Source organism: Colossoma macropomum, unplaced genomic scaffold, assembly GCF_904425465.1.
Source record: "Colossoma macropomum unplaced genomic scaffold, Colossoma_macropomum, whole genome shotgun sequence".
Lineage (NCBI taxonomy): Eukaryota > Metazoa > Chordata > Actinopteri > Characiformes > Serrasalmidae > Colossoma > Colossoma macropomum.
The window spans coordinates 39040110-39052477 of record NW_023494789.1 but is presented as its reverse complement, the minus strand read 5'-3'; the positions used below and the strand labels follow the sequence as shown (position 1 = coordinate 39052477).

Sequence of the window (12368 nt, the reverse complement as noted above, 5' to 3'; positions counted from 1 at the left end):
AATCTTGCTTGGGATTTGAGCGGGTAATGGAATATGACTCAGATGCCGGAATCCTCCCCACTTGCTGTGCCAGTAGAGCCTCGCTCTGATGTTAGCAGCTAAAGACGGTTCGAGAAAACACACCCCACCTGTTATGTACTCTGGCAAAGCTGCATCTGTTACTTATGCGTTTTGGCCCATGCAGCACCTTCAAGCATAAAGGAATATAAAATTTTCCACTTCCCTCAAATGTGTTGAACTAGCCAGGACATGTTTGGTGTGTGAAATTTGCCTCTTCAGTTTAACTGGTTAATGTGGCTAATAAAGCTTATACCCAGCCAGATAGTGTTGCACTAATTGCGTGCCGAAACCAGCTAAATCATACCTTGCATTCCTGAAACTAAATCACACATTTGCCTCAAACCTTGTCAGTTTGCTAAAGGCCCAGCCCAGTATTTTTTCTTCTTGGCAAAAATCTTACCCCAGCAGCAAATATGTGATTTATACTTCTGTTTCAGCACAACAGATGACCTGTGAAGACTTACCGTATTTTTATACTACTCCCATAATCATCTCTTTGGAATTACCACGAAGGTTTGGTGTTATCAGAGAATTTCTAGTGAGGAGAACTGACACTCAGTAATGCCTCCTGGGTTTGTCAGGCACTAGAGGGCGCTCCAAAATGAATGGGTTACTCTGTAGCTTTAGTGCAAAATCATAGTTTATAAATGCTTAATCGTTTTAAATGCAGAGAAATGCACTTGCTTTCTCAACATAGAATAGAATAAATATTTCAACACTGCTGTTTTTGATTGGTTTTGAACTCCAGCTAACAGTGCCTTACATATATTCATGGTGTCACTGAATGGAATCAAGTTCACTCAGTCAATGAGCTGATCAGCTCACCCAGCAAAGTAATCCTAATGTCTTACTACCTAAAACCTGTTTGCTGTTGAAAAAGCATACTGGAAAGTTTTCTTTGATTTTGCTTTTCTAATGGAAAATATCTTTCTACTTCCCAAAATTAAAGTACGTTCCTGCAAAAATGACTAGAAACCTGTTTATATTTCTTTGTTTTTAGCTCTCAATTCATTGAAGACTTGCTTGTGAGCGCCCTCTCGTGTTTTGCAGTCATTTTTTTGAGTTTGCAAGTACTGTAAGTATTAGGGAGCCAAAAATGCCAATTCTCTCTGTGTGGTTTCATATCGAAAACTTGGTGCATAGTCTATGTTTTTGGAAGATGACCGAAACGCCTGAAATAGTTTGGCAAAATCTTTATTTTTGACAGAAATTTAAAAGCTGCTTTGCTGGTCGTTAATTAATGTGCTTATGTGGTTTCTGATGCTTTACACACTTAAAATAAAGGGTTCCTAAAGGTTCCAGGCTTGGATGGTTCTATGAAAACCTTTAATTGGATTAGAACCTTTTCATTCTGTGGAAGTTCCTTAATCTTAAAAACTTCACCACAAAAATGATTCTCGAAAGATCCATCCATTGAAAGGTTCTTTAGGGATCCAAAAGTGGTTCTTCTATGGCACTGCTCCAAAGAACGTTCTGTGTATGACTTCTATATTGGCATGTAATATAGCTAAAACCACTTATAGCAGCATCCAGAGGCCTGGATTTTGTCTGTACGTTTGTCTAAGCTTTGACTAACATTACCCATTTAACTCCAGTGCAAAACTAAAAGGGTCCTGGCCATTTAAAAGGATAAATCTGATTTGTTGATGAACTATTCCTTTGACGACCTCACCTCTGAGTGGACCACACTGAGCGCTGTCGCTAAATTAGTCTGTGGTTTTGGCATTAGACCATCTCGTATCAGTCTTCAGTCACGTCAGGTGTGGCTTGACTTAACTAGAGGTTCAGGCCATTTAAAACAAATCTAGCACATTTGAATGTGTGATATACACATTTATATACAGACGTTCCTCGTTGTTGAGTGCTGTAGACTGCAGGCTTCCAGACCCCGAAATGTCACCTTTTATATATGGACCTAGGATTAACATCCAGGGCCTGATGACTGTGGCAGGCTTACTGAGCCAGCCAGCTAACTCTCTCTGCTCAGCTTTGTGTCATGAACATGGCAGTGCTTCGTTGTCTCACTATTTCCAAACTGTAAACTTCATTTATTTTTAGCTTGAACCCTGTCATGAGTCAGCCAGGTCAAATTATTTCAGTGCTGTACTGCTAATTAATTGCCATTTACAAGGAATAAATGCTGACCATTGCTGTATTTTATGCACACTGTAAAGGACAGTCAGTACCTACTTTTACTTTACTGTAGATGAGTGATGGTAATGCTTGGTTTGCTGTAACTTTATGTTCATGTACTGAATGCCTAGAAGAAGAGTTTGATGTGGCGCCCTCTGGTGGCAAAGCTTCAACTTTTTTTTTTCTCTCTTTTTTATTTTATGTTCCTGGTCATTATTATGATATTAAATGTCATATTATTTAAAAGCCAGAATTTTTTTTTCTGTAAACCTCCATCAGAATGTAATGACTTTTGCCTGCCTCTAAAGCAATAATTTTTGATTATGTCATTGTGTAGAAGCAGGATGGGAAAAATAATATTAAGTTCAGGAGAAAACACTCAGCAAGCTCAGAGTCCCAGAGTCCCTCTGTGATACCGTGTTTTTACTTTTGGAAGTAAAAATTTATTATGAATTTAGATTCACATTCTGATCAGGGCTGTCATGTCATTTGCTAATCATTATTGAGATTATTGATTTCATCATTACACTGCAATATGCATTAGTGCCTCTAACCAATCACAAAGTGCCTTCTTTTGTGCTGTGAATATCCTGAACAATCACAGCTCTAGATACATGTTTTGGGGTTTTGATTAATTATCAAGACATTCATGTAATCCAAGAAAATGATCAAGATAAAGCAGGAAAATCTTTTACCATGTCCAGGGTTGGGAGAGTTACTTTAAGAATGTATTCTGGTACAGATCACTGATTTTCTGTTAAAAAGAGTCCAACAAGAGGTTCACTATATTCAAGATATGGCGTTTAATTACTCTCTGTTACTTAATCAAATTCAAATTAGCAAAAATTTGATTTATACCTAGTCAAACTGCAGAATTGTACATAGCAACAAATGAATATAAAGTAGCTTAATTGCGAATCATTTTGCTGCTGCTTAATCTGTCAATATGGACAACCTGTGTAAATGTCTGATTTAAATATTTTGGGGAATATGCAGATCTTAGTCCTGCCAATAAAAATGAAATGCTTACTAAAATTGCTATAGATTGGCCAAATAAAAAACTGTCTACTGCTGCTGGGAAGGGAGATTCTTAGGACCGCCCCCCCTCATTCCCCAAAAGGATTACTTTTCAAATGTACACAATTCATGTGATGTATTTGTCATGCAGAACGGTGAATTTCTAGGAAACGTAATGAGTTTGCATGCATACAGTTTTACTTTTCATAATGGATCTGTAACCTGATTACTGTCTTTTTTCTGTAACTGTATCTCAATACAGTTACCTTTTTGTGTACTATGTAACACCATCACGTACTCCTTTACTACACAGTCCTGACTATGTCACATTTTTAAATCACCAATGCATTGTTGATATTTTGCAAGGTCTATCATGAATGCAATATGTTGCAGTATAATTGCAAAACTGGTTTTCTGTCGATATCATACATTGTGTAATTCCCTCGCAAGCTGTGGGCCTCTGTCTCCATGTCAACATGACCCTCGCCAGGGCAGTGACAGTCTCAGGCAGATAAACACCCATTGTTCGTTTACAACACTCGCCGCTTTTTGATGTCTTGATGATGTCAGAGGTAAACAAACGGGTCATCTCTTTGGATGGACTTCAAGTGCAGTGTTCATCTTGCCTCTAGCCATGAAGGTTACAGCAGTCTAAAAAGACCTTTTTCTTTAAAAGGATCTGTCTTTAGGACACTGATTTTATTCTGATCTATGAAACCCACATGACAATGTAACATGCGCTGTTATCCTTTCAGGTAAATGGTCTGTGAAATGTGCCATTCACTTACATTGTTTCAAGTAAAAATAACGACTCACTGTTGCTTAGGTGGAACAAGAAAGCCGAGTTTTATTCTTTTCACTGTAATAAATTAGCTTTTTTTGTAGCAAAAATGAACCCATCATTAATTCCAAAAGAAAATTTAAATCCCAGAGTGATATAAAACAATATGAGAACAAACTTGAAGCTAATTAAGTGTCGCCATGCTGCTTCTGGGATTAGGTCCATGTAAAATGCTGGCTTAATAGACATTTAACGATTCAGAAACACTTCTGCGTGCAAAAATGTGTGCATTTAAGGCTTTTAGGCTCTTTAATAAGTGTAGAAGAACAGAGTTTTTGGGTCCTCTTGTGTCCACTGCTCTACTGAGCATGGGCCAGAGCTCCTGCTCCCTGGCCAAATCCGAAACCCTTTGGCCCAAAGTTTTTAGCATAGCACCCTGTGGATTCAAAGCAAAATGAGCAAAAGGTTATTTAAATACATTCAATTCTCCTAATGGTCTACTAAAACTTGTATTACTCAGTTCAGCAGTGTTATTAGTGGATGTAATATTATTACTGTCTTTAACACAATGTTCATCTGTTAAACTAGCGTAAATTATGAATACCTAAAAGTCTATTACACCGACTGAGCTCCAAATGTGTATGGATTGGTGTGTGCGTGAATTAAGTGGAGTCCTGACCTTTGCAGTAGATTTCTCCGTCTTTGTCAGCTAAAGTGGTGGACTCCAGGCTCTTCCCACACTTAGCACACCTGAAGCAGCCCTTATGCCATGACTAGAAGGACACACACAAAGTAAAAAGCCTTCAGTGGTTCAACTTTTTTTCTTGTCTACTGAATGCTTGACTCCACTCAGTGCCTTCTTTCTTTTGAAATCTTGACTATAGGCAACACTGAAAGTTAAAGGGAAATTCCACCAATTTTTTTAGAATTTCAGCATAATTCAGTCATTTGAGGTATAAATAAAGTCTTTCAGGTTGGTTTGATATAATGTGGTTCATTGTAGAGAAACTTTATGGCTATTTCATTACAGTGGTGGTGATAGGAACCAAGGGTCCCCATGTCTACAGTGTAAATTTGTGCTATTTTATTTACTATCCAAAACAACCAGTGAACCAACATGTGTCTTGTGAGGTTTTTATATGTAATATTGGTGATGGTAAAATAGTAGTAAATCTGAAAAAGTGTGGGGGTTTTTTTTGAGGGGGGGACAATTTTGCCTTACAACACTCTGCTTGTAACTCTCCACCATGAATGATTATTATTTTTTTTTTTTAATTTTTACCCGATTTTCTCCCCAATTTAGTCGTCTCCAATTCCACTCGCTAGTTAGGACTCCCCCAGTCACACGATGCTATCAACGCTAGGAGGGTGAAGGCTAACACAGGCTTCCTCCGAGACTTGTGAAGCCAACCACCGCTTCTTTTCGAGCTGCCGCTCACGCAACGCCATTGGACAGCTGAACGCGCTCGGAGGAAAGCGCCAACCGCCAGATCTGTTACATCAGCTAACAGACGCCTGCGCTGACTAGCATCGCGCTGAGTGATGGGGGGAGAAGCAGGGGCCATCCTACCCACCCAGAGAGAGCGAGGCCAATTGTGCTCTCTCGGACTCCCGGCTACGGATGGCTGTAGCATCACCAGGGATCGAACTCGCGATCTCCTGATGATATGGCCAACGCTTAGACGGTGGCGCCACTCGGGAGCTACCATGAATGAATTTTAAGAAAACACAAGCCAAAACCTCTCAAAACTATCATAAAAATGTCAGACATCAGACAGTGTATTCATAACCACTTCATGCAAAAAGTTTATGTGAGGGAACTTTCAGAGGCATTAAACTCTTCAGACGTCTGGTTCCTATCACCACCACTGTGAACACTTCTGACTTGGCAAGTTTCTCTAGAACGGGGCACTTCACACCAAACCACTCTGAAGAACTTTGTTTACATCTTAGCCATTTGTATATGCAGAAAAACAGTTGGAATTCTCCTTTAAAATGTGTAGAAAAATGGTAAATGCCGAATGCTGGAGATCGTCCCAGCATTAAAAATGCTTGGTGTAAATAGGAAGTGCACAAATAAACGTGTGGGGAAAGAATTCACTTACATTACCGGCTCCCACCACTTTTTCTGCTGCATACACAGCTTTGCCACAGCGAGGGCACGCATCTGAACTGCCAAACTTCTGGGCAAACTTGGAGGGATTAGGGTTGTTGGTAGGACGATGTGCTGCTTGCCTGTGTACAAAATACTTTCACTTTAAATACTTGATGTGTGAGTATGACAATAATAGGGCCAACATATTGGCATGGTTGTTACTTTTATAGTTTAAGATATATTCCTCATTCTTATCTTTGCTTTTTTCCATCCATCCATCCCCTCAGACGTACATGTAAAAGAAATAGTTTGCCAAATTAAAGTTACACAGTATTGCCATTTACCCTAAATGTAGTCGTCTGTGAGCCAAGACATGTTTGGTGTCCGTATTTTGCTTCTTTAGTTTTTAGCTCTGGAGCTGCGAGGCTAACATAGCTAATAAGTAATGGAAGCACATGCCTCACTGCAGGGGTGGCACTACACCTCCAAAAGTTGTGGGCTAAAATGTATAGAAAGAAAACTGCTAGTGGAACCACAGCTGACTGACTGAAAAATGACTCATTCATGACAAAAGATAACGTGTCCCAATTAATCTGTTCATAAGCAGTGTTAGTGTGTATGCTTTGGACCTGCGGGTTCAGTAGGTTCTGCTAAAGTTCTTACATTATAAAGGAGGAGAAGACCAGCTCACTGGTTGAAAAGTGAATGCAAAAGCCTGTAACACTGAACTTGCCATCTGTTTACAGGCAAAATCACACCCCTCAATAATTAGAGCCAATCATCTAGTTGGTAACGTGGAAAACCCTGGGATTACTGTAGCCACAAACCCCCCAGTTAAAACACTTTAGTGTAATTTGAGCCAAATGCTACAACTTCTGCAATTTTAGCCAGATTTTACCAGTGATTTTAAGTATGTTCTTGAAATGCTAACATGGCTTTCTGTTTAGAGATTATAGGTTTCTCCCCAATCAAGGAGATAGGAGCTAGACTTATTTTGGGGAAATGTCCCACCCTCTACCTGATTTGTTGTGATGCTGAATTTGGCTTGTTTGGTTGTGCCTATAGGTCAGTGGTCTGTGCGGTTAAGGGAGAGTGGAGATGTATTTTAATTTTTGTTAATTATTATTATTATTATTTTTTTTTTCGATATAGGCATTCAATCAAAAAGTGGTGGATATGTTATTTACTGTTAGTTTCTCAGGAGCAGGAAGGAATGGGTCCAGGGTGGAAGGGGGAGGCATGGGTGGAGGATAGTGGAAGGATTAGGATTAGATGTAGAAACGTTCTGTTGGTAAAATGCAATGTTTTATTTTTGTCTTTACAAAATGAAATAAAGTTTTGAGCAAAAATATTGGTGGGTCATTGCCCCAGTACTTTGAAAAGTGGTGGGTCAAATGACCATTTGCCCCCATCGTAGCAGTAGCCATACCCTATTGATTAGCATCATGCTAAGAGCATGCCTAATGCATTGAGTTGTTGAGTAATGTCAATGCTTTTGTTAAATCCACTGCACGATTGAGACATGTATACTACATAGCTTAAACACTTGTAGTATTCTGGGTTTTGCCTGTGCATTTGTCCATTTCATATAGGTAACAATATGTCATAAGCCCAAATTGGGGTTTGTTTAACAATTTGAGGGAAGGTTTGAAGTTTGCATGATAAGCCAGTGACAAGCTAACTGCTGAGTATGCCTTCCTTTACTCAGCTACATTGGCAGTGCAGCTCCTGTGCAGAACTAAAGGAGCAAACACTGGGCACCACAGTTTTGGCTCTCAGCTACATTTGGGATAAAGGAAAATATGTGCACATTAGATTTTTTTTTTGCTGTAATTTTAAGACAATCCTGAGGCAAACACCTCGGTATGAACTGATTCTTTTCTTTTTCCATTCGTCTCTCCCTTCAGGCATCTGTTGAAAAACAGCCCTTATGTAGTTTCCAGGCAGTGTGAAGAGCCTCTACTTACTCCACTGGTTTAATTCCAAGGGCTTCACCAGTGTCCATGCTCAAGGTCCCTGCCCCACCTCCAAAACCGTAGCCTTTTGGACCATATTTCTTGCCATAGCAGGACTTGCAGTAGATCTCGTCCACGTGTACGGCCACTGTAGTGCTGTCCAAGTTCTTTTTGCACACCACTGTGAGGAAGCAAGGAGGAAACATTCCACTGCTGAGTTACAGCCTGCTAAGCCTTTTAAGGTATTTATCTGCTGTTTGAAAAAGCAACTTGAAAAAGGGGGGGATGCTTTTCAGATGGTGTAGATTTACAGAGACTGCTATTTAGTTTAGACATTAACTTTCTATAATTACCTATAACTCTCTTGTAGATTTTTTTTTTTCCAGAATTATGTGCCTCGTACTTTGTTACTTCTTATGTTACCTTGTACTATCCCATTTTTGGCCTTTTCTTAATCTTGTTCTTTTTTTTTTTAAGAGCCCTGAATATTTCCATGTTGCCTAATATGTGGTCTCGGTTCACTGCCATATTTAGCACTTTGTCAGACCTTTAAGAAACTACATGACGAAAGTTATTTTGGTTCAATACCATGACTCCAATTCAGCAACAGCACACTTCTATCACTGACACATCAGTACTACTTGTTTATACAGACGCACACCCATGCTCTCATCTCTTGGCCTCAGAGTTAGACTGAAGCACATGCTGGAGTCCCATATAAGGCAGACCCAGCCACAATGACGCTCATTGACTGACCTCCTAATATGGGCATGCTTGTTAAAGTAGAAGAGATTTAGATGCTTTCCTCGCAGACATGCGGCCTGAAAGAAGGCAAGGCATGCCATCTCTCACTTAGAACGTCTCAGAGGGTTTAATTTCATGCTGCTGCTGCTGCTACTGACAGAGTTTCAGAAATAGATCAGAAAATAATAAACAAACAGGCAGCAATGCCTATTAAAGAACACTAGTGCCTCGTTATGGAGGCAGAAAGGCTGGTTGTGGGTGACTTACTGCAGAGAAAACAGGACTTGTGGAAAAATTTCCCCTCGCACTGCACTTCCTCTGCAAAGTACACAGTCTTCTGGCAGCAGCCACACCTGTTTCCCCCTCCAAGTGGCATCCTGAACACAACACCATTCACAAGCAAAGCACAGGCAGGATTGTTGTTTAGGATGTTAAAGGAACAGTCCAGCATATCTCTGTCGGACACATCTGTGGTATACAGTCGATTATCAAGGATAATAATTCATTAGTACTGAGTAAAATAATAGAAAACACATTAACTTAAAATCAGTTGTAATAGAATCCAATGGGCACTCGCTTCAGCACCTGGCTTGGCTTCTGTTAGAGTTTTGTTTTGACTCAACACGTTTTCTTTTCTCATCTGGTTCCTCTCACAACCCAGTTAAACACATCTGTGCATTTAACCTCTTAAATTACAGGCTTGGTTTTTTAGTAACTGCTATAAATTACTGTGTAACCTGCATTAAACTAATATGTAAGATGAAATTAATATGATGTAGTTGTGAGAGTGAAAAATTTAGATGAGGGCAGCAAATAGACCCTCATATTCCTCTGTATTCCATGTTTTTTTGTTACCTACTTTGTTTTTGAATGCTTGCCGGAACTGTCAGATGTCAGAACCTGCCCATTGGCTTCTATTACAAGTTTGTTTTGACACAGCAGGTTTTCTGTTCTTTTCTAAATACGAGAAAACTATAAATATATATTGTAATCGGCCATATGCTACAGACACAGCAGACAGAGATTAGCTTGAAAAATGCTGGAGAGTTCCTGTAGATTTCGAGCTTTGCTGATACCATAGACGGAAAAAACACTTGTCTCATGAGAACAGATAGTATCCTGCTATAATTACACAGTGATAGTTCTGATTCATTTACAGTACAGTAAACGGGAAAGGAACACAGCAAGTTAAGCTTTCATTTTGGGTGTAGTGACTTTCTTTCTGACAAGGCCAACATTATGCAACTTCCATGAATTCAGTCTCAGCTGGAACAACATGTTAATAGCAAAACAGTCACTGCCTTTTACATCCTCTTTCACATTTCACAAAATAAGGAATAACATCTCTGGCTGAAACCTCTGTGTAGCCTGTTGCCTCTTTACTTGCCTTTACATTACAGTGCGCTACTGGATCTGGTGAACGCTAGCCGACATCTGAAGGGTGTAGTATGTGAAGCATCAGTATCACTTACCTGCAGTTATTGTGTTAGCGCTCTAGATGGATGCAGCTCAGGGACGGTTGTGAGACAGTTCAGAGGAGTTCCCACTAATACCAAGCTAAAGAGGATGAGAGAGCGAGAGAGTGGGTGGGATGGTGGAAACAGAGCACAGAGAAAGAAAGAAAGGGAGGGAGAGAGGGAGGGAGAGAGCAGGGCAACTCCCTGGTATGACGCAGATTTCTGTCATTCCTGACTTTCATCTGGTTCCTCTCACAGCCCAGTTAAACACAAATATGCAGTTGTTTTGCCCCTACGAACCCCTTAAATTGCAGGCTTATCATTCAGTAACTGCTATAAATCACTTTATAACTTAAGTGAAACTAGTATGTAAGTTGAAACTAATGCAATGTAGTTATGAGAAGTGTGGGCTGTGTACCGAGCATTGTATTTAACTGTGTTCCATTATTTTTTGTTTACTTTGTTTTTAATGTTTGCTAGAATTGGCACACGGTTCAGAAACTATTCGATATTAAAGGGGAATTCTACAGAGTTGAGAAAAACTACTGCATGATTATGTAATTAAGATGTAAACAGGTTTGTAAAATGCACCATTCTAGAGACTCTGAATCTAAATTGTTCACATTGGTGGTCATAAGAACCAAACATCTGCATGACTCTAAGTCCCGCACAGTTACTACATGAATTGGTTATGGATATCTTGCCTGATGCCTCAGTCATTGTTTTACGATAGTTTTGAAAAAGTTTTAGTCTAAAACTTATTTTCTAAAGTCAATTTGTGGCAGAGAGGTACATTCTGGGCATTGGAAGAAAAAATAGCCCCCCAAAAATATTTTTTTAAATTTGACATTACATATAAACACTCAAAAGACATGTGAAGGTTCATTGGTCATTTTGGATAGTAAATAAATTGGCCACATAAATAAAATGGCTGTGACCCAGGTTCCTCTCACCACCACTGTTAAAAACCTTATTTCTCTACAGTGAATCATTTCACATCAAACTACTTTTAAACTATGTTTACATCTCAATGATTAAACTATGCAGCAATTTTGGAAACATAAATGAAATGTTCCCTCTAATGCCATGACTTGAGGCTACCATTAATGTTTTAAGAACTGAGTATCTATGCAAAAGACGCCTCTTCTACTTAGTGAATTCAGCTCTTTTTGTACCCATTGTTGACAAAGGACTTTAACTGAATACGCTCAGCTCCTGTAATCTGTGAATAGCACTGTGAATAGAATGGGATGCTCTGGAGTAGCTGCACATGAGCCTAAGGTCACCATGCCAAATGCCAAGCGCAGACTAGAGCAATCAAATGCTCACAGCCATGTCCCAACATCTAGTGTAAAGCTTTCCTAGAAGAACAGAGGCTGTTACTGCAGGGGGATAAACTCACTATTAATACTCTTCATATCAGAAGAAACACTGGATTAGCAGGTGTCTACAAACTTTTGGACATATAGTTAGGCCTGTCACAGTTATTACAGATGATCACAATTATTTAATATGATGGCAGTCGTTATATTTTACAGTCATATTATGCTACAGCAAACAAAATGTGAATTGGGTGTGTTGGGCTGAGGCAAATAAATGTTAATAAAGGAAAACAGTAAATGCGTTCATTAAGACATTGTGGAGCTTATGAAAGCAAAAAAGTTCTACCTTCTAACTTGGTGCTCTAACATGTTTAGAGGGGAGTGCTGAGAAATGTTTATTTAGACATTTGTGTGAGTGTGCATGCATTATAGACTTGTATTTTAATAGTTGCAAACAGTGAACAAGAAAAGACAATTAAATTGTTTTTCATTTTTTATTTGGCAGTAAATCGTCAGCTAAAATTTCATGAATGTGACAGCCATACAGTTTGACCAGAGGACATCCTGCACTGTTAGTGCTGATAGCGTAGACAGTGGCAGACGTTGGGCTGTTTTTCCATACAAGGTGTTTGTTATGATAAACCAAGCCAGTGTGAATCTCGCTTGCCCAGTTACTCACTCTCTCCACAGAATAGATACTCTATCTGCTCCTCTCACATGAAGAGACAAGCTTTTTTGTGCGTGATGCAATACAGAGACACCGATTTGGGGTATCTTACTCTTGTGTTGTGCATTTAAAGCCTG

At 39.4% G+C, this 12368-nt stretch overlaps 1 protein-coding gene across 1 annotated transcript; it reads right to left on the bottom strand.

Annotated features, from left to right (window-relative positions):
• Window positions 1-4032: 4032 nt before the first annotated feature.
• On the bottom strand, window positions 4033-10436 carry csrp1b (cysteine and glycine-rich protein 1b). Its single transcript, XM_036571263.1, has 6 exons — window positions 10258-10436; window positions 9053-9162; window positions 8054-8222; window positions 6097-6226; window positions 4671-4764; window positions 4033-4427 (listed from the first exon to the last, which is right to left on the bottom strand). Exons 2-6 carry the CDS (start codon window positions 9159-9161, stop codon window positions 4351-4353), a joined length of 579 nt encoding a protein of 192 aa, XP_036427156.1. The 5' UTR covers window position 9162; window positions 10258-10436; the 3' UTR covers window positions 4033-4350.
• Between the last annotated feature and the right edge of the window lie 1932 nt (window positions 10437-12368).

Coding starts and splice junctions, on each gene's coding strand:
- csrp1b (XM_036571263.1), bottom strand. CDS start 9,161: ATGCCACTTGGAGGGGGAAACAGGTGTGGCTGCTGCCAGAAGACTGTG. Junction 8,223..9,052: donor CAAGTCCTGTTTTCTCTGCA/GTAAGTCACCCA, acceptor GCTTCCTCACAG/TGGTGTGCAAAAAGAACTTG. Junction 4,765..6,096: donor AAGTGGTGGGAGCCGGTAAT/GTAAGTGAATTC, acceptor GTGTCCTTCTAG/TCATGGCATAAGGGCTGCTT.